The sequence below is a fragment of the Thunnus thynnus genome, chromosome 6 (genome assembly GCF_963924715.1).
Source record: "Thunnus thynnus chromosome 6, fThuThy2.1, whole genome shotgun sequence".
In the NCBI taxonomy this organism is placed as follows: domain Eukaryota; kingdom Metazoa; phylum Chordata; class Actinopteri; order Scombriformes; family Scombridae; genus Thunnus; species Thunnus thynnus.
Genome location: NC_089522.1, coordinates 21,384,438 through 21,406,253, shown reverse-complemented (window position 1 = coordinate 21,406,253; position 21,816 = coordinate 21,384,438). Strand labels below are relative to the sequence as shown.

At 38.1% G+C, this 21,816-nt stretch overlaps 1 protein-coding gene across 2 annotated transcripts in view; it reads left to right on the top strand.

The window, feature by feature from the left end:
* Nucleotides 1-21,816, top strand: part of slc12a5b (solute carrier family 12 member 5b) — a 50,206-nt gene that overhangs the window by 8,716 nt on the left and 19,674 nt on the right. For both annotated transcript variants that reach the window (XM_067592556.1, XM_067592557.1), the window contains exons 2-3: nucleotides 20,228-20,331; nucleotides 20,548-20,688. In XM_067592556.1, coding sequence (XP_067448657.1) covers nucleotides 20,228-20,331; nucleotides 20,548-20,688 — 245 coding nt within the window. The remainder of the gene's footprint in view (nucleotides 1-20,227; nucleotides 20,332-20,547; nucleotides 20,689-21,816) is intronic.

The window sequence follows — 21,816 nt, the reverse complement described above, 5'->3', positions numbered from 1 at the left end:
AGTATATGGTCAGAGCAAATTGACCGCAGGACTTCAAAAAACACAGTACAGCAGTCTCTGTTAGACTTAATCCCAGTGATTTCCAACCTTTTTGGCTTGTGACTCCATAGAACAAAGCGATGTCTTCTTGCAGCCCTCCTCACTGGTTGCATGCAGATTTGACCAAAAGGTTATTTTTCTCCTTGCTTTATTTGAATGTTTTTAAAGACATGAACAAGTAAATATATCCTGTAATTCACAAGAATAAACATGAAAATACAGTAAAGTCAACCTATTATGCTCATTTCCAGATCTATATTTTTATTCTGGGACTCCACTAGAGTGGCTTTACATGATTCACAGTTCAAAAAACTCCTTATTTATCTTATACTGGCCGTTTACGCAGCCCTTCAGCTCAGCCTCTGTCTCTAACAGGCAGTCTTAGCTCCTATATCTTTAAGGCCCCCTGCTTGATGAGCCCACTCTGCTCTGATTGACCAGCTTTCCAAAAGCCTGCTGAGGGGCAGCTGTATCAGAGTCGTGTTAAGTTACTGCTGATAAAAACTCAACATTTCCCGCTTTTGCCGCTTCATATTAAAAGCTTTTAAATGACTAAATAATGGGAGACCTTTATTGTGAAGAATTTGCAGGAAATTAAACATATTCCTCACTGAATTAGCAGAGCTTTGTTAGCGGCGCTAAAAACCAGTCGGCACAACAACATATGGAGATATTTGGAGCTCTTTGTTCAGCGGATCAGTAAGAAATAATTCAGGGAGGAATAGTACAAGCAGAAACGGCCACAGTGATGATGATGTTTGATGAAGAGTTGCACACAACCAGCATGCCTCCAACAGGTAGATAACATATTTTACTTTGCTGTGCCGTGTAATGGAGTCATGGCTTAGTGTGACTACCCCCCAAACAACAGGAAAATGCCATAATGTTAGCGGAGCGGAGCAGTGAACTTGCACAATGTGTGTGGAGCAGATGACCGTATAAATATAATCCATTACAAGCTGACGTCGGGTCAGACTGAAAGTAGAAAAAACCTTTGGAAATCAAGTGTTCAGAGCAGTCTGAAGCCAGTGCTTTTTGCTCACAGAGATTACTTCTACATACATTTACCTCATTATTTGACACTTTGACACCACATTTAATATGAACATCTGACATTGTAACATTATATATATGACTGAAAATAAGGAAAACATAATAGGTCCCCTTTAAAAATAGACATTTAAGTGCACAAAGTGCCAGAAACAACATAGATGTTCGGGAGCAAGTTAATTGAATCTAATTAATTACTTTGCAACCTCTCCGATTTATCCTGTGACCCTTATTGAAGGTCCCGAACCTCCAGGTTGGGAACCACTGCCTCACAGCATGCTGGTTGCTTTTATCAGTCACTGCATGTTACTGAAATTAATCACTTCCAACAGGATTGTTTTAACTAAATTGCTTCTCAGTCAGCAAAGTCACTCTTGCTCTCCCTCACTCAGGCGAATGATTAATGGTTGACACATCAAGATAAACAGAGAACAAATCGATTATTTCTACCTAAAGTAATACTCCAACATTTTGTATGATAATATGTATGATAATAGATTTTTAGTATCAAAGATTAAATTAATACTGATTTTCATCTCACTGTGTGTAAGAATGCAAACAAACATATTTCCAAAATATAAATAATAGTTTTTCTTTAAAGGACTGGTTCAACACTTTGGGAAATCTTCTAACTTGTCAAAATAGCGAGTAAGTGTATTTCACAAAATGCTGAACTCGTCCTTTAAAGTTACTGATACATACGCACCTCCTGCCCTCTAACAGCCCACTGAGATGGACTAATCTGCTTGCCAGATGTCGTTAGCTCATCCACTGGTGTTTGAATCTGAATCAATTTGTCTGATTGCCCATACGTTAATGCAATCTGTCCACCATTGTAATTTCACTGAGAGAGAGGGGTCACCTGACACATTATTATAGGTGAATGAATAATGTGCAGCTGAAAAAATAACCTTAATTTACTTTGTTGACAATTAAAGAAGGACAAATATGTCACCTCTGTAGTTGTATTGTTGAATTATCACATTACTGGGCTATTATTAATCTAGTGAGAGCAGTAGTATCATTATTAAATTGATCGGGGTACAACATTTCTACCAGAAACTAAGACACTTTCTCAATTTCTTACACTTAACTTACTCTGTCTTCAATTAGAAATAATGCGTCATTCATGTTTACTCATACAAAAAAAGATGTACATATTTAAACATAAATATTACTGGACATGTGACATGTAATCAGCATTTTAGTGCTGCCGTGGTGGACCTAATTCTAACTACTTTATATAGCTAGTTTTTGGTAGTTTATAACATTTCAAATTTTAATCTGAAAAGTAACCAGTGACTATAGCTGTCAAATAAATGCAGTGAAGTGAAAAGGTACATCACCGTCTGAAATGTAGTGTAGTAGAACTAATCTATAAGAAACTATAAGTTGCACACAGTGGAAAAATACTCAAGTAACGTACAAGTAAATAAACAGACAGACCAAATATGCATGTTCACATTAGTGTCACAGGGTTTTACAGTGGAGCTGTAGCCCTGCTTCGAATAAATCCACTTCATTGTGACATTGGACATGCAGATTTATGTATCAGCTGTCTGGCAGCAGAAAAAGCAAAATGCTATTGAAAGCATCAAGACAAGCGAGGCAGTTAGACTCTCCTCATTGTTACAGCTGTGTTCATACAAACAGAAAAAAAATTCCTAGTAGGATGAGTTTATTGTTGGTTAGGCTCTGCACATGAGATTTGTTGACAACAAGAAATGTATAGAAAATTGACAGCCAAATCCTTTTACCAGTTTGTGTTTCATTCATCTTTTGCGTCTATGACCAAGTTGTAGTGGACATGAGCAGCAATGTAATTTTGCATCAGGTATAATCTCATTGTAGTGTAATGCTGCGTTATGTAAAGCTGCCCTCTTAATATCATATAAAGAATTTTAATATTGCTGCTTCCTGGTAATTTCACTGATGTATTCTCAGCTGATTTACAGCTTTAATAAACTGGCTCAGCACAGAAGATACTGACCATTTGTCTGCAGTAACAGTACTGATACAGGTTTGACATGTCAGGCTAATGCGTTTTACCTCCAGTGTGTGACGGAAGTTTACAACCGTAAGTGATTGCCAGTAATCCTCTGACGTGTTGTCCTGCCTCATCAATTACTGACCTCTGACTGTATAGTGTGCTGACTTTAATCCATACAGAGTGAGGAGGTCAGAATGTCCAAGTTGGATTAAGAAGGTCTTCACATATTGTACACATTTATATAGATTCATCCAATTCAATATGTTTAATGTGCGTATATGCTGCATTTTCTATCTAAATAAACAGTCCTACATCACATTTACTGTCATGTCTTCTCACTGGACAAGCTTCAGTCCATCATCAATAACCTACTGTAGATGATGTAACATCACTACTTTGTTGTCACTGCATGACACAATGTTAATATGGACTGAAAGTAAGTCTTACCTTATGACTCAAATATTATCTTTATTTTGGCACTTACTTTTGGTTCCTTTGGTTGTCACAAAAATATATCAAGAGAGACACTATAAGGAACTAAATGACAAATTAGACGTTTGTCAGTGTTTTCCAAAATGACCCATTTGAAAGTTTCAAAAACGGCAGGATAAATCTGCTGGTCCAAGGGATTGTGGGGAAAGTGAAGTTGCCCCTCGCTCATTACTGCCACTGAGGTGCACTTGAGCAAGACCCTTAACCTCAACTGCTCCAGTGGAGCTGCTCAGTGGCCGGCTGATCAGACTGTGATTGTACTGGGCAGCTTCCAGGTGTGAGTGTGTAACTGTGTGAATGTGATCAGGACTTTCCTGAAAAAGAGAGCATTACTCTCAGTGAAATTCCCTTGAATAAATAAAGGTTAAAAAAAAGATCCTTCCACTGCAGCTGAACAGGAAAACACCGTCCATCGAGACACAAAGAGGGGATATTTTACTTAAAAGATTGTAACTGTGGAACATATCCACTTTATTTGACTAACTCAGACTGCTGAAGCCTCATGTTATCTTCAGATAAACTGTTAACTGTTCATATGGGCACCTGACCTGTTTTCAGACAGACTTGAAAAATTGTGAACCTATCCTTTAAGGTTGTGGAAAGCTAATCTACAGCTGAAAGAAACCAGCATCTACAGTGTCAAAGTCACACACCAAATCTTCCAATCAGACGTCCTCTAAGACCATTTGCTGCAGTCTAACAACCATGTCTGCCTTTGCCAACAGTCAGTATTTGCATGACCACAAAAATATAAACACTTGCAGGTTAATTTAAGCATTTGGAGAAACAACCAATGCTCTCATTTTCTTGGTAAGGACAGTCTCAGACGCATCTTTCTTGTGCTCCCCTGTGAGATCATCCTATATAAGTCAGTTCACAGTGACTAACTGGAGCTTTGATGGCTTTACTAAGATCATGATCACATTGCAGAGGCCAACACTTGGAGATCCAGAAGCAGTTGAACTGGAGAAAGAGAACAGTGACAGAGCTCTCCTCTAATCCTCCCACTGAGCTACAACATCTCTCCCACCCAGTCTTCTGAGATTGGAGATTATGAAATACAGTGCGGTCTAATCCTTTCTTCCTCATTACTTTCAGTGATGAAACAGAGCATCAGTGTTTCCCATCACACAGATTTTCTGTCATTAGTGTTCAAAATAGCTAGACTGTCTAGTGTTAGTGCTGTTAAAACCTGAGTTAATGCTCAAACTTTGTGTGAACTCTTGTCAGTTGAGGTTTATTTAAGGGCCAAGGGGAGCGCTCTGGTAGTCTAGAGGCTGACTGTGAACAACAGCGTCCCCAGTTTGAGATCAGACAGAGACCTTTGTTGCATGTCATTCCTCATCTCTCTCTTCCCTCATTTCCTGTCATCTCTCTACGATCGACTCTCTAAGTTTGGTGACAAAAGTACTTTGGTGAAGGTTAGGGAAAGATTGTGACTTCAGTTAGAAGTTAATAAAGTTAATAACTTTAGCTAATAAACACTTCCTGCCCTGGGCTTCACTCTTGACTTTTTCTATATTTAACCAACGCTACAGTCTTTAATCAAGTGCTTTGAGTGCCTAAACATAATCGCAAAAAACATTGTCGTTGAGAAGAAATATTTTGTCAGTGTTCTGTTTGAACATTTTGTGACTCAGCAGATACCTTCATTAAAACATTTTTTTTGTCATATTGATTTTTAAAAAATGGTTTGCAGGCAGCATTACTTTTCTCTGTTGCTTATTATTAGTATATATGTAATTTGGTTAAATCACAACTTCACTTCAGATCTATAATCAAATTAGTGTTAATTGACTGTAGAGACAAAGACATAGTAAGTCAACAGGAACATTTATGAGACATGCACTTTGTCCTGGAATATATTGAGAACACACTAGCCATAAATAAGTATGGAAGCCTGTAGCGAACTATATTAAAATGATCATACCCTATAGGCTTTCATGCATAAGAATCTACTCATACTCAAACTTTTAATTTCCAGTATTTACTCTGTAAATTAGACCGCAGGCTGGTCGCTGAGTTGTTGGCTGCAGCTTTAATATTGTTCTGGCTCCATATGACGAGTATATCCGAACAAACACTTGTCTGTCTTTCTCTTCTCGTTCTCTTTTCTCCATCAGTTTACTCATCTTTATCGCTGCATACTCTTTCTACGTTACTTTCTCAACTCTGTCATATTCTTTACATGCATTAACAGAAACATTTCCTTTGACTCTCACACTGCTAGAGTGCCTTCATTGGCACCTGTTCATTGTATAAATGCCAAACTGCACGTCAGAAACAGAGAAAGATGACGATGATTTGTAATTCAGTAAATAATGAGGATCCCTTTAATTCACCTCATGTGGTAAAATTACTCTAATTTATTTTCTCATTTTTATTTTTCTGTAACAAATAAGTTGATGGAAAATTCATTAAAGGAAAATTAGCTTTAGAGCTTTTTCCTTTTATTGGTTCAGAGTTGGACTGATGTGCTGATACCTCAGTTTCTCACCATCTACTGCTCAGTGATGCTGTGTAAAACTGTGTAAAAGGGGTGTTTTGTGTTCATTTTTGTCTGTAGATTTCGCAGCTGTAGTATGATTATTAAAAGGTGTCTGAGGCCTGAAAATCAATTGGATTCATAATTTCTGCAAAACCTTAAGATTACATTTTGATATGAAAATCCATGCACAAAATTATGACTTAAAGGGTCTGTGAAAACATTACTAAACATATGTAATACTTCTACATTGTAATATAAAACATTTGTATTATGTCACACATGATGAAACGGTAAAAATCCAAAATTGAGAGTAAATGATTTACCACAAAAGTACTGATAAATCTGCTTCCCACATTCATGTCCCTGCTTATGGATGTTTAAATCTTGCGTCATAACTGCAATCTTATGTTCCATGCACATATGCATCTCTAATCCTGCTTGTGAGCATGAAAGGTCAATGTCAAACCTAACAGCAATATTTGTTGTTTTCATGAACCTTTCGGTGTTGCACATAAAGTACAGTTCAGTCCAGTTGAAAATCTGCAGCTGTTGTTGTTACTTCCTGCGTTGAATCTGTGCCCCGCTGAGCTCTATCACCAGCTAAAGCTCAAAGGGAGAAACACTAATCCGTCTGACATAGAGACTTAGGGGCTGAAAGACCTGAATTAGGATAAACAAACAGAGGGTTATAAACAAAAACAAAAGTCTCTTTTCTCAGCAGCATTGGTTTGTTATTCAAGTGACTTAAAACCACCTGCTGTACACATTCAAGGAGCAAGTGGTGTCACTTTCTTATACCACTGTGGGAAGTGTTGGTATAGAGATCAGGGTGGATGGGTGACTCATTTTTTCAAGCATCCTTGAGATTAGTCATGCTGTTGCGTAATGACAGATTTGCTGTGAGGTACCAATGAATTTATGAACATAAAGATATTTAATAATTATGAAAAGAAGCTTTTGTTAAAGTGTGCCAGTGTCACTGAAGCAAAGAATACGTTAATATATATACGTTAAAGTTTGGGTATGTGTTATTGTGAGCTGTTTGTCTACCAGCCTCAGTTGTGATTGTATGACTATGTCTATATTGTATATTACATCAAATCTTTGTTGTCATATGCACAGGGAACAGTGAACTACACTGTACAATGAAATTCTTGGTGCTCCCTTCCAGCCAAGACCCAAAGAGTTGAGAATTAAATATAAAACTATGAAAATTTAAACTATAAGCACAACATATACAAACTTTACAAGATAAAATACAAATGCAAAATTAGATACAAATGTAAATTTGTTGTGGACAGTCTAATTGTACAGTATGTGCAAGACGATAAATGCATGTGTAAGGTATGCAGGGAAGTATCGTGATTGAGACGTTCAGTTCAAGTCATTATATCATCATTATGTGTATGTTTCTTTCTCCATCAACCCCCCCCCCCCAACTCCACATTAATGGGATGAATAGAGATGACTCATTGTTATGATCTTGAGGAGGAAGTAGAGGCAACTTTGCAAATGGAGTGTTCAGAGCCCGGACTTTTGACTCATAGGGAGCATTTTTACATATATTCACTTCATGTTTTGGACCTTCAACCATGTTTAACATAGACATCCAACATCATAACAGTATAAAAATGACAGAAAATGACAAAAAACATAATACATCCCCTTCAATGCTAATGGTGCACCAGGACATACAGGACACAAGCTCCTCATAAAACTGCATTTATCAAATAAAAATCTGTATAGTCTTCAGTGGTTGTGAGTCTTCTGCAGCTTCAGCTCATAGTTGCAGTTGGCTGTGCAGCCGTTTGTATCATCAACACATCATGTTTTAAAGTGTTAAAATATGTGATATTGGCTTAGAAACATAATTTTGATTTTGTTTAATCTTTGACTGTGTATGCTGTAACTCCAGATATCGGCTATGCCTGTATTTACACACATTTCATTAAGTTATACAAGGAATGCCAATTTTCACCAGTAACTCGGCACTATTCTCTTTGGCAAACATGCTTGAATGTGTTGGAGCAGCAAAAGTGCAAATTGATTTCAGAGACAACAACATTGTTTTGTTCAGCACGAAAAAGCGTCACATCTGGAAATGCTGAGGCTGGTTTGTATTTTAAGCAGTTCCTTGCTTCCTTTTATTTTCCTTTTTGGACTCAGCATGATGAAATCTGTTGATAAGATGATGGATGCTCTTAAATTTATACACCTCTGTTCATGCATCTTGGAATTGGTGATGTGTTGTTGATGATTAAATTATATATAGCCATCACACAGACATCAGGACCTTATGCAAATGGCTATGAGACGGCTAATGTGAAACACTCACTGTGATTTTATAACCTGCATGTAGTTACTGAATGCAGATTCATGGATTCTACTCCTCAGTTCTGTTCATCTTTACCATTGACTGTATATAAATATGGACGTCATGACAGCTCCCCAAAAGTGAAGCCAAAACATCTCGATCGCCCCCTGGTGGCTGGCAGCAATTAGTGGATGGGACATGAGATCAAATCACATCAAATGAATTATTCCTAAAGATGGTTTCTGTCATTTTAGGTAGCTCTTATCAAACTGATCTTTGCCCAGGTGCTCATTTTTCTGATAAGTTTGTTTTTAATTAGTTATTTGACAATATAAAAAGGGGGTGTTACGTCATAATTGACAGCTGTGACAGCCACTCTCAAACCTCCGTCAGAAGACAAATACTCATAAGGACAATGCTAAAATGCTGATGCTAAGCAGGTATAGTGTACCATGTTCACCATTTTAGTTTAGCATGTGAGCATGCTAACTTTTGCTAATTAACGTAAAACACAAAGTACAGCTGAGGCTGATGGGAGTGTCACTAGTTTTGCATGTATTTAGTGATAAACCAAAGTATTGGACAAATTAAAAGTTTGACCTGATGATGGTACTATGTGATAGTCAGGGAATCACTAAAGTAACTGCAATTCATCAGAGGTACCTGAATACCTGTACCAACCTGTACCAAATTTCATGGTACTTCATCAAATACTTGTTGAGAAACCACAAATGTGAACCTCATGGTGGTGCTAAAGGAAAAGTCAGGGAATCACCATAGTTAGTAGGATTCATCCTCTGGAAACCATGAATGTACAAACTTAAGCAACAGTCAACAGTATTATGCAAAGGTTTTAGGCACTAAAATTAAAGTGAGGATGCTTTCAAAGATAATACCATAAATAGTAATACAAAGTTCAAAAAAAAAGAAGAAACCTAGATGAAATCAATATTTGGTGTGACCATGCTCTGCCTTTAAAACAGCAGCAGTTCTCCTTGGTATACCCACACACAGTTTTTCAAGGTACTTGGCAGGTAAGTTGTTCTAAGTATCTTAGAGAACTTGCCACAGGTCTTTCTGTGAATTTAGACATCTCAGTTGCTTCTGTCTCTTCATGTAATCCAGACTGACTCAATGATGTTGAAATCAGGGCTCTGTGGGGGCCAGACCATCTGTTGCAGGACTCCTTGTTCCTCTTGTTGATGAAGACAGTTCCTCATGACTCTGTGTATTTGAGGTCATTCTCATGCTGCAGAATAAATTTAGGACCAATCAGATACATTTCTGATGGTATTACATAATGGATAAGAGTCTAAACATCTAAAGTGCCTAAAACTTTTGCACAGTAGTTGTTTAGATATTTCAGTCAGGGACCAAAGTGGTGGACCAACCGACTGACCAACACTGACATCCATAGAGCCATGCTGCAAGCATGACTAAAAACACTGATTATATTTGCTTACGTTACACAAAGAAGATGGTATTTGCCTGATCCAAGTGACATAATTCATCATATAGTATTGTCCCTGTTGAAGATAATAATAGTCAATATTCTATCCTCATTCCTGTTTTGATGGTTTTATATTTAAAGTCGATCCATTTCTGGCAGAATGCAACACATTTCAGTGTCACATTTCAGTGGGAGACGAAGAGGCAACAGGCTCTGTGTGAAAGACAGTCAGTAAAGAGATAAATTTAAATTAGACAAATGACTTCATGGAATTAGCTTTAATTCCCCAGTTACAGCAGGCGAGGTGAAAATGAATAAGGTATATGTGTGGTTGATGTAGCTGTGAGATTGCTGTGCAGCTGATTGGTGCAGCTCTCTGCCATGCAGAAGTTAATGTCTGCCTTCCTCTGTGGCCTCCAGCAGCTGCTGGATAATCCCCTTGAGCCTGTGTCCTATTAAGCTTTTAAAAGCCGGTATAAACTGTCCATTTTGTAATAGCCATGTCACATCAAGGGTACAAATCTGCACCACCCACTGCCTTTCATCTGCGTGCTTCGGTCAAGTCGCGCCTGCTGTGGCGGCATCAGTATAAATATTTTCAGATCTTGTAATACTGCATTGATGTCATCTTTCTGAGCTGATCACTTCTTATCAATAATGGCTGCTTGTCCTGAGGCTAAAACAGAAGGGTTATCCATTAGTGGCAAACAAATCATTTAAAGCTCCTGAACATTTGAGTTTGTCACAAACTTATCTGCAAATTTTGTTTTGTTTTCAGGAACAAGTGTGTTGCTTAAAGGAAGGAGGTGCATTGGGGCAATTTATTTCTGTAATCTTGTGTGTAGTAAATGTTGCAGTTTAATTTAGAAGCAGAGCCTGGATCCAGCTAATAAACTCTGTACTCTTCATTTACACAATCTGTGGTTTAACAGGTTGTGATAACAGCTCATTCTTTATTTGAAATCCTTAGATTTTAAAACTTCTTTTGCATAATCGTAACGGTTAGGGCATCACGACACAAAGGTGGAGATTCATTGTTCTTTCTGGGTGATCAACCTTTAGTTCTCCTTCCTTGTCTCACCACCCACAGCATCCAAGGAGGTCAGATGGTTTTTCACTGTGTGAACAAATGAGCTTGAAGTTTAAGAGGAATGAGTATCTGAGATTTAAGTCATCTTTAAAACATTGGTGTAACATAAGCCTATATCTTCATGTCATGATCAGCTGAAAACAAATGAGATGCTAATGTTCCATCTACATTAGCACAATAGTGCATTTTCTGTGTCTGTTCGGTATCATGCACATATGGAGATTATGTACCTATATTGTGTTTACCTTGTATTTTTCTATATGTAGCTGTATTCAAAACTTTACAAATTTCCCCTCAGGGACAATAAGTACATCTTATCTTATCTGTAACTGAAACTTTTAAAATTTTGTGCATGAACATTTACATAATTATGTTCAAATTTTCATGGTCAAAAATTGACTGATCAAGCCACTAAAAGCTGAACTTAAATACTGAGAGTGTTTATTGTACCGTCAAAGATGTGTCATTTAATTATAGCAGAAATTGAATTTCATATAAGCCAATAAATCTGACTTTTTCATTCCAACCTTTAAGATACAGACTAAAAATTAATGCATTTTTGTGTTTTAGAGGTGCTTTAGAAATTGTGTGTGTTTTAGTGTTTTAGTGCATGTGTACCGACACAAGAATACAAAAGAGCCTTTCCTGGAGCAGTAATTTGCCGTGGAAACAATGAATATAGGTCAGACAGGGTGGCTCGTCATGATCTGACCCATATGTTAAAGACAAAGTCCGCACAGTGGTGCATGCTGCTTCACATGTCCACATCAGCCCCACAGTCAGCAACATATCACCTCGAATACACTCACAGGGTCTGTTCCCTGCTGCTTTAATGAGCACCTTATGTGGGTTATTTTCTGATTCCAGATTATATTTCGCTCCAGCTCTTAACTGACGCTTTCATTGCTGTGATGATGTTTAGCAGCTGTAGCTCTTCGTGGCGACTTAACATGTCCGGATATTCAGAGATATTGCAGCCATCTTTTACAGCTGAATCTTAAGTGCTGTTCACACCCCTATAAACCTCTTAGTGCTCTTCAGTTGTGGGAATTTATCTATGTGGGTCATTTTCAATACTCTTTAATCACCCGGGCAATGATTCTTTTGTGTTGTGTAATCAAAAGGAAATTGTCTGTGCTTTGATTTCATCAGATCTGCACTAAATTTCACAGGGCTTACCAAGACTACAGGTGGTCCAGAGTGCCTCGGACAGACTGACCGGTATATTGCTTTACTGGGTTCACCTCGTCACTTTGGCAACACCTTTAAGACATTTCTTGGATTAGTCCCAAGCTACTATACCAAGATGCCTTTTATGGGCTCAAGCAAAGGCTGAAATCCTCCAGCAGTGCACTTCTGGTTGTTTTATAGTCAAGGTTAAAAAACAAAAATGCTTTCTTGTTCTTGCATTATAGCCCCCTACAGCACTACCAGACTAGCTGACTCACTTTTAAAACATTTTGGGAACATATTTTTTACAAGATGACCTCTACATAATCTGTGGTCTGCATTTTTATCATGTCTAGTTAAAAACACAACGTGATCTTCTTTTAAAAGTCTGGAAAAGTGCTTTAAACAGCCTGCTGTCACAAAGGTCAGAGCAAGTTATGCAGAATCAGATTTTAGAAACATTTTGGAAATATTACTCAAATGATAGAAGGACTCAGAGCTTGTAATGGGGCTGCAAAATGTCAGGGTAGTATAAGTGATAACTTGATTAAACAAATCAGATTAATCAATGACAGTTTTATAAATCAGTCATTCCATGTAATTTATCCAGTAACATTTTCTTGTTACAACATCTAAAATGTGAAGATTTTCTGTTTTTTCTACAGGACTCACCCTGCCTGGGAAAATTTAAAAAAATACATGTCATCAGCATAACTGTTACAACTGGTCCTCACATATTATTGGTAATTGGCAGAAAATTAATCAGCTATTTAAATAATTGATTAATTGTTTTGAGTCATTTTTTAAGAATAAATGCTAAACTTCTCTTATTCTATCTTCTTAAATGTGAATATTTTCTGGTTTCTTTAGTCTTCTATGATAGTGAACTGAACATCTTTGGGTTGTGGACTGTTAATCAGGACAAAACAAGAACATTTTAGGTTGCATCTTGGGCTGTGAAATGGTGATCCGACATTGACATTTATCACTATTATTTGACATTTTATAGACCAAAAAACAAATCAGTTAATAGAGAAAATAATTGACAGATTTATCAATAATAAAAATATTAGTTAGTTGCAGGTCTAATATTTTTGATTATATCGGCAACAACAGTTTCATTCCTTTGGAAAGAAATGCAGAGAGTTTCTCTGGCTGGGAAATGCAAGTTTACTTCAGAAATTCAGAGGTCTTCACACTGCGTGTCAGTAGTCCAATTAATACTAAGTCCATGTCTTTTGCTCTGTAGAAAAACAAAAGTAGACCCGCAGGAGTAAAGGATTGAGTTGTAGTTTGCTTCAGAAGATGAAGGACAACGAGATTCATATATGTGAGGTTTCACACAGCTGAGCCCTCACAGGGAGCACATCTTTCCCCTCTGGGCAGGAGGATTTGTGAAGACAGGGAGAAGAGGCAGGTTTAATTGGATAAAAATGAGTCTAGACTGTGTCTTACCTGTGCAGGATTACTACTGTGCAACCAAATATTTATTTAATCTTCATTTATTGTCTGGGCATTTGCTGTAAATGTATAAATATGTACATCCTCACGGCATGAGAGGCATTATGTCTTAAAGTAGTAAGCTGCTTTTTATTGTTCATTTTAAACATAAAACAAACATTTGCAATGTGACAATGTTAAGTAAAAACATTTTATAATAAGGTTATAAAAACACATGCTTAACATTACTTATGACGATTTAATATGAATCAATGCAGGATGTATCATGAATTCCTGCTGAATTCCTCACCATTAACAGATGATCAAGTCACTTTGGGTTATGTGATAATTTAAAAGATAATGGATCATCAAACATTAATTGATATGCCTCCAAAATAGCTGGAATCCAGTTTTATAGAAAAGGGTATTTCAGACCGACTGCATGTGATCAGCCTCTGTGAAAGCAGAATATTACCTGTTCTCATAGAAATATGGAGCTGTTTTTATAAAACTGGTAGTCAAGACATCTACATGTTGCTGCATGACCCTTATTATAAAGTGGTATAATAGGAGCACAAATGAAAAACATAATATTTTCGTAACCTTGCCTGTCACAGTGATGGATCAGAATTGATTTCAGAGAGACTGGATGGTTACACTCCAAGGTCACTCGCAGTGAAGGATGATGAGGAGGTGGTGGTCTCTAATCTGAGGAAAGAAATACACACGAGGTCTGTTTTTTGTCCAGCTCATAAATAACAGCTGCAGAAAAACCAACACTGATATTGACAATTTGAGTAGAAAAATCCCCCCAAATGTATCAGCTCTGGAAAGCTCTTACTATTGTAATAATGTTCTGCAGTCTAATCAAGGATATTTATTATAGAACACTCCCACGGGTAATATCTCAGGGCAACTGGCGAGGATCAATCATTGCATATTCACTGACTTTGACACATGGCTTTGTTGCGTGAGAAACATGAAAATGTTTTAGGGTCAGGAGGCAGAATACAGAGGTCAGATCCAGACTGTGAAGTGTTTGGTTTGATGGCTCAGATAATCTGCCTCCTCTGCCACACAGACAGAGATATTTTTAGTTTCATGATGTGAAGACTGTTGCTCACAGCTCACAGCTAAAGGCAGGAGGAGAGTAAGGCAGCACAAGGAGGGATATGAACAACCTATACTGTACAAAATAAGTCAAACACATACAATACTGTACTTATACATGCACACAGAGTAGTTTTCAGACACACATGCAAACACACACACAAAGGCATTTAGTAAAACATGGTTAAATCGCAATTTTTTAAAAGCTGATTTCACTCTAAGCTAAGAGCTGAAATGAGCTTTAAAATGCAGATTTAAAAATCATGGTGGATTAACATAAAACTACAACTAAGAGTTGAAATAGAAGACCTGCTGTGGGTCCAATCTTACAAAATGCAGTTCCAGTTGCTTCATCACAGCAGCTAATAAATAGGTTTCTTTATTCTTGTCTGCTATAAAAACATGAGATCATGTTATTATACAGAGCAGTTGCAAAAATGTTCCTTCCCCTACAACTGAAGGGTTTTATTTTCTTTAAAATGAGGCGTTCACATTGGTGTTAAAGTAATGTCACATTGTCTTTTCACATTTACAATCATAGAGGTGATTTTGGGTATGTTATCTTCAGGTATTGACTGAATGCTGATAAACGCTCTAATCCTTCATGCAAACTCAGAATGACATAAAATTGAAATGTTTTCTAATCCAATTTGACAGGCAACGCAACTCTAGGAGAACGGTCCGTCGTTCAAAGGATTACGTGCTGTGTGCGAGCAGTTTGGCTGGCATTTGACTCTCCTCTTTGCTTTAAAGATTAGTGTATAACACTGCTGCAGCTTGGGGAGTTGGGAGGGTAACTTGATTGTGTGGCTTTGACCAGCCAAAAAGTCACCTCATGTGGCTCTCTTCATGACTCCTGCAAGCTTTTAAATGACATTATACTAGAGAAAGAGAAACTGATTTGTCAAATTCGGAACAGGCGTGTGTCCTAAATGCCCAAAATGTAAACATAAATATAAGATTGTTAGGCTTTGATTAAAGAGGAGGTGCTCAAAGTTATTTATTGGTTTGTGATCCCTGAACAGATGATTAATGATACCAACATTTGGTGAGCTATACAGTCCAAACCATGTTGTATCTGGACTAAGTAAAAACGAATATGGATGCTTTTCGTGGCTTACATCAGGAAACTGTAATGAATCCATCATGACATCTGAAATTTAGACAATAGATGTCATGGTGACTTACAAACCTGACCACAAAAGTTAAAGCTGCTTTGATCAATATTTTAATTTTCACAATGGATCAAACAACCATGTGCAATTTGAAAATGGCAGCTGTTTTAAATGAAAAAACTCTGATCAGTGCACTGTACACTATCTCCAAATGGCAGACAAACAAAGTTAGAGACTAGCTGGTGAACATAGCTGCACATTTAGCAGATAAAGAGCTGGATATTTCGCCTCAAGAGTTGATGGAGACCAAACAGAGCTAAAAGAGTGAATATTGATGTTAATCAGAAGGCCAGAAACACGACTCCAAATGAATGTTGCCTTACGTCTGCTGAAAGTGTAAACTGGCAACTGATCGCTAACAGTTTTTCAAGTTTATAACAGGATAATGTTTTTACAGCTTGTTGTGCCCTTTTGGTACCCCAGGCGAGATTTTACATTGGAGCACCCAAAATGTGCAACAATAGTACCTCCGGTCCTAGAATTTCAAAAATTAACTCACACTAAAATAAAATGCAACAATGCTACCTCCAGCCCAGTCAAAGTCTTCCCAGTCCTTTAGACAAAAAGACAAGTGGGGGTCAAGGCGCCTTTCAATGAGTGTTTGTTAGCATTGCTTGAGGTAACCCATGAAGCCGACCAGTACGGCTTTGAAAATCAAACCAGATGAAAACCATGTGTGGCATGAGAATGAGATGTAGGGCATTAATCAGTGTAATCAAAGGAATCTACACCACCCTGGGGATTTTACTCAAGGACAAATGTTACCTCATGCCAGTGCCAATAACCCAAGAGGCAATCAGGTTTGTTATACTAGGAAGCAGGAGATGTGGTTCCATCCAGCAATAATTCTGTATTTAACAATAGCAAAGAAAGTAGTAAAAGAGCCAATAAACATACTATCCACTCATTAAAAAGGAGCAGATGAATTATTCAGAGCTGAGGCTTACCAGTGGACGGGGAGAAGGAGAGGTATCCAGAAGAGACCACGAATCACACATGCACACACAGTGGTGAAGGGTAAAACCCAGGGATGCTCAGATGAACATAGCACACAGGAAAAGAGGTACCAACACCTACAAACATCAACCCCACCACCTTGGGGTCTCAAATTCTGAAAAAATAAAAAAAGGAATATATACAATTAGTGGAGTATTCAACCAAACAAACAAAAATGAAGAATGACGAAAGAAACAAACTAAACTAAACTAAAGAAACACTCTCCAAAACAATATCAGTTGGTCAGATGGTTGAATACCTAACCAGCAACTTAGGAGCAAAATAAACACAATAAACTACACCAAACAATATTCATTACAGGACATAAAAAGTGCTGTACCAGCACATCAAAAAAATAAATAAATAAACAAACAAAATAAACCATGGAAACAATATTATTTGTGTGAAATCGTCACATAAGCAAAACTGGGAATAAATGATCAGCAGCAAACATTTTTGTTGGTTTTAACTAAACTGTATATGTTTTCATGCTTGGTGATTAACACTTATACAGACAGCTGTCACACAGAAGACTTGCACATACCCACATAGCAAATCGTTCTGGCCTAGTGACGGGCTACACAGCCTACTTACAATTGGTCCAAATACAGCAATGAATTACAGTCCACGAGTGATCCAGATCTGGTAGTTAGAACACAGGCCACATAGGGCCCATGACAGAGCCCTATCTCAGCAAACAGTATGACCATAACTGGCCATATTCTGGCCCAGTGTTGGACCAGACAAGTTTCAGCACTGGCTCCAGATGTCAGCCTCAACTAAACCTCAACCAAGCCACTTCATTAATACACACACTTGTCATATTTGGCCCAGATGAAAAATGCTTCAATGACGACAGCATTACGAACAAATATTTATTGATTTTTCATGGAAATATGTGACATCGACTCTTTTCCAAGTTCCACCCACTTCAAACCAGTGAGAAGAGCTCAGTGAAAAACACAACACACCCAGAAATCCCTCAAGGGAAGTAATTTTGACTTTTATAACTTTGGCACATATTATCTGTTCATCACCTATAGTGAGAATCTGGCTTAGAAAAGATGTTTTCAGAGCCTTAAAAGTTTGCACAATATAAGACAATGAACTAGGGCTGCAAGTAACAATTACTTTCGTTATCAGATAATCTGACGATTATTTTCTCAATTCATTAATTAATCATTTAGTCTATGAAATGTTCAATTTTAAAAACATTGAAAATATGGCATTCACAATTTCCTAGAGGCCATGGTGATGTCTTCAATTTGCTTGTTCTAATAGTCTGAAATTTTAATATATTCAATTTACTGTCAACTATGATAAAGAAAAACAGCAAATCATCACATTTGGGAAACTTTAACCATCAAATGTTTGGCATTTTTGCTTGAAAAATGACTAACAATTAATCAATAATCAAAAAAGTAATTTTCTTTCAATGGACTACATTGATTAATCAACTAATCATTGCAACTCTTGAACATCCATGCCATGCCAATCAGTCCATTAACCACCTATACTTTCCTCACACGCTTTTCTCCTCATCCTCTCTCTCCTGCCTTCATCCCTGTGTGGAGCCAGATGTAGCCATCTTTTCATGGTGAAATCTATTTCTTGGTCTGGGGCCCCAGACGTCAGACGGTTGGTTATGCTTCACAGCAGCTAAAACATACATGCAAACATGGTTTGAAATTAACTTTTTGTATCATCAGCTAATGTGGCTACTGGATTTTAAAGGACAATTCCACTAAAACTGAACCCAGGCCCTATTGACAGACATTCTGGTGTGATATCTACACATAGAGACATACTACTTCCTCCTACCAGGCTCCAATGTGGCTCCAGGAGAAAGCCTATCTGTGAGTTGTATCGCAGAGCCATGCTCAATTTTAAAAAAAAGTACAGTCATATGTCCCTTCCCAGGTTCTGTAGTGTCAGAGTATGGAACCCAGGAAGGCATATGACTGCACTTATTACTTATTTTATCTTGCATTTTATTTGATGCAACATTGTTGGATGGATTAGCTTGAAGGCATTAAACCCATGTTGCAAACAGGACGGGGAAAACATCTGACTGTGTGTATGAAAATATTTGCACTTTCTCAAAAATATCTGATTTTGCATCTTAACTGCAGGACAAGACCAGCCATACATATGTGGCCCACAGTTCTAATTTAACATCTGGGCCAAATACTACGCTCAATAACTGGCCCATATCTTGTTTGCCGCCTTAAAGATGGTGCCACCCCTGCCACACCTGGGCCGTGTTCAATTCATATGCCTATTACCAGTGTTGATTGAATGCCAGCTGTGCCAGCTTCATGCCAAATCCGGGCCAAATGCCTCTGCTATCTTGGTAACTACGCAGTAAGGATCCTAACCGGCTAGCGAGTTAGCCGGCAAACTGTACAAGACCTAACACAGTCACTGTTTTCCCACCAGCAGTATTGTTGCTTCCATGGAAGTAGAAAACCCCACTTTCTTTTCGTAGCCTCCTTAGTTTCTTTTGCTGACATTTTTTTGGGGTAACGGTGTTACACCATATTTGGTGACCCATCAGATTCACCAGTAAGAGGCTAGTGGGCTAAGAGCGCAGCCTTCCCCATGTGTATTTCAGCAAATCACAATGCATTTCATTGGTCACATGTCTTGAAAATGTTGACATCGCCTAAAATGACTCTGAATCAACTTTCCCTGCATAAACTTTTACTGGCCCCGGGCCATCGGGCCATGGATTATGTTGGACCCTGCCATCTGTGGAGAGGTTTCCCTGTGGGATTAACGGGCAGTTCAGACTGCAAACGGCTCTGTTTATGTGTTGTTCAATTCTGACCAACTGGACAAAAGAAGATGTAGTTACATGCTTTGAATAGATAGAGCACTTATTTTTGTTGCTACTGTAGCCTACATCATAACATCATCTTACATAAGAAGTCAGAAATGAATAAAGTGGAATAACTTTTTATTGAAGTGGCTCTGGTGCACTGAGGAGAGTTTTTCCTCGGAATTACATGCAGGCTGAGTCCATCTCTGCTGCTGTAGATACACATTTAAATGAGCTTTGAGTGTGTGTGGCAGGCAGCATGAACACTGCAGGGATCAGACACAGTCATACCAATCATGAGCCTGAATGAGATGCAAACAAGCCAAGCATTCCAACAAAGTGCTGACTGGACAAATGAAAACAATACAAGGATGTAATGTGCGTGCATGTAGGTATATGTATGTGCAAAAATAGTTCATAGTTCTTAAAAATGACTGAAAAGACGTTTCTCTTTGGGTCATCTTGTGTAGCATGATAACTATCAAAATAATTGAGGTGGACTACTGTTAATTTTATTGGCATTCTAATTACAAAGTCTGTGTGCAGCTGTGTGTGAAGATGAGTCGACTCTAAAGCTGCTGGTTGGTGTTTCTGTGTTTCAGGTGATGGGAACCCCAAAGAGAGCAGTCCTTTCATTAACAGCAGTGCAGCCAGTGATGTGGAGAAGAGCCAGCAGTATGACGGCAAGAATATGGCTCTGTTTGAGGTGAGGGCAGTTTTCAAATCCAAGTAGCAAACACACTGGGATCAGTGATCACTGGATGTAAAATCAGTCCTTCAGGGCCTCTGAATTGCAGAGAGTTTCATAACAGTGGATCCCCAGGACTAATATATCTGTGTGTGTGTGTGTGTGTGTGTGTGTGTGTGTGTGTGTGTGTGTGTGTGTGTGTGTGTGTGTGTGTGTGTGTGTTTGTGCTTGCAGGAGGAGATGGATACCAGTCCAATGGTCTCCTCTCTTCTCAGCAGTCTGGCCAACTACTCCAACCTGCCAACAGGCAGCAAAGAGCACGAAGAGGCTGAGAATAATGAGGAGGGAGCGCGTCCGTCTAAAAAACCTGTCACGGTAGAGTTCTGCATGTGATCCTTTCAACCCATCCTGCAGTCATTTGAACCACAACATAGCTTTATTAAAAATCATGAAACTGACAGGCAGTAGACAGGAAGGGTTACATGTCTTCTTTAATATGTCTGCAAGCTTTTGTCTTCATGTAGGAGGTTTCGTATTGGAAGAAATATGAGAAAGATCAGTGTTTGCCAAACAAATATTATCTACTAATAATATAGTAAAAATTACACACCATGCCAATGTGCATGAACAGTTGCATGCCTCACTGACTTCCTAATTTAACCATTTCTCAAAAAAAATGAGTTAGGATTTAGTTCAAAGGCTTTATTACTTTTTTATTACTTTTATAAGCTGTCAGTGGAGGGTCAAAGAACGGTCAATATTTTTTCCACTGTCCTCAGTTTCTGTTCAGTTTCTGTTCATGAAAACCAGCAGACATCCGCTACAGCAGTGGCAAGTTATTGCTCAGTGTGGTTATTTCAAAGAAAGAGAGCATCAGGACAAACTTTCTTACAATGCAAGTGATTAAAAATCCTGCGTTGGAGTAAGTCACCGGATGTTACATGATGTGTAATTTAGCCAGATGCCTTTAATTTCTCATTAACTTTTTGACACAGGAAATCCTGAAAACCGCACAGGGTTTTCACAGGAAATTTACGGTGGAGGTCTCATATAATTGATGGATTACAGTCTGCATTTTCTAATACTTGTTGTCACAGAACTCTCTAATTTCCATGGAAAATGTGGGGAACTAAGTAAATATTTACTAATAGTTGTTTATTTGACTTTTGAGTCCTCTTACAGAAGTTTCATTAAATCCTGTTTATGACACCTGACTGTTCTGACCTTTTTTTCTTCTGACTGGCTTATGTTGTATCTGATTTGTTCGCTGAAGCTCTAAATCGGCCTTCCATGGACTTATTTCACATTGGCCCTCATCAGAGTTTATGTTGGTTATCCTGCATGTGCTCAGTGGAGCATAAGACAGAGTTAGCTGCACAATAACCTGCATCCTCTCCGGATTTTCGCTACTCTTGTTTACTTTGGTGGCCCTAATCTGTCATTTGGCTTCAAAGCTAACTGTAAACTGACCAAATGAGAGAGAGAGAGAGAGAGAGAGAGAGA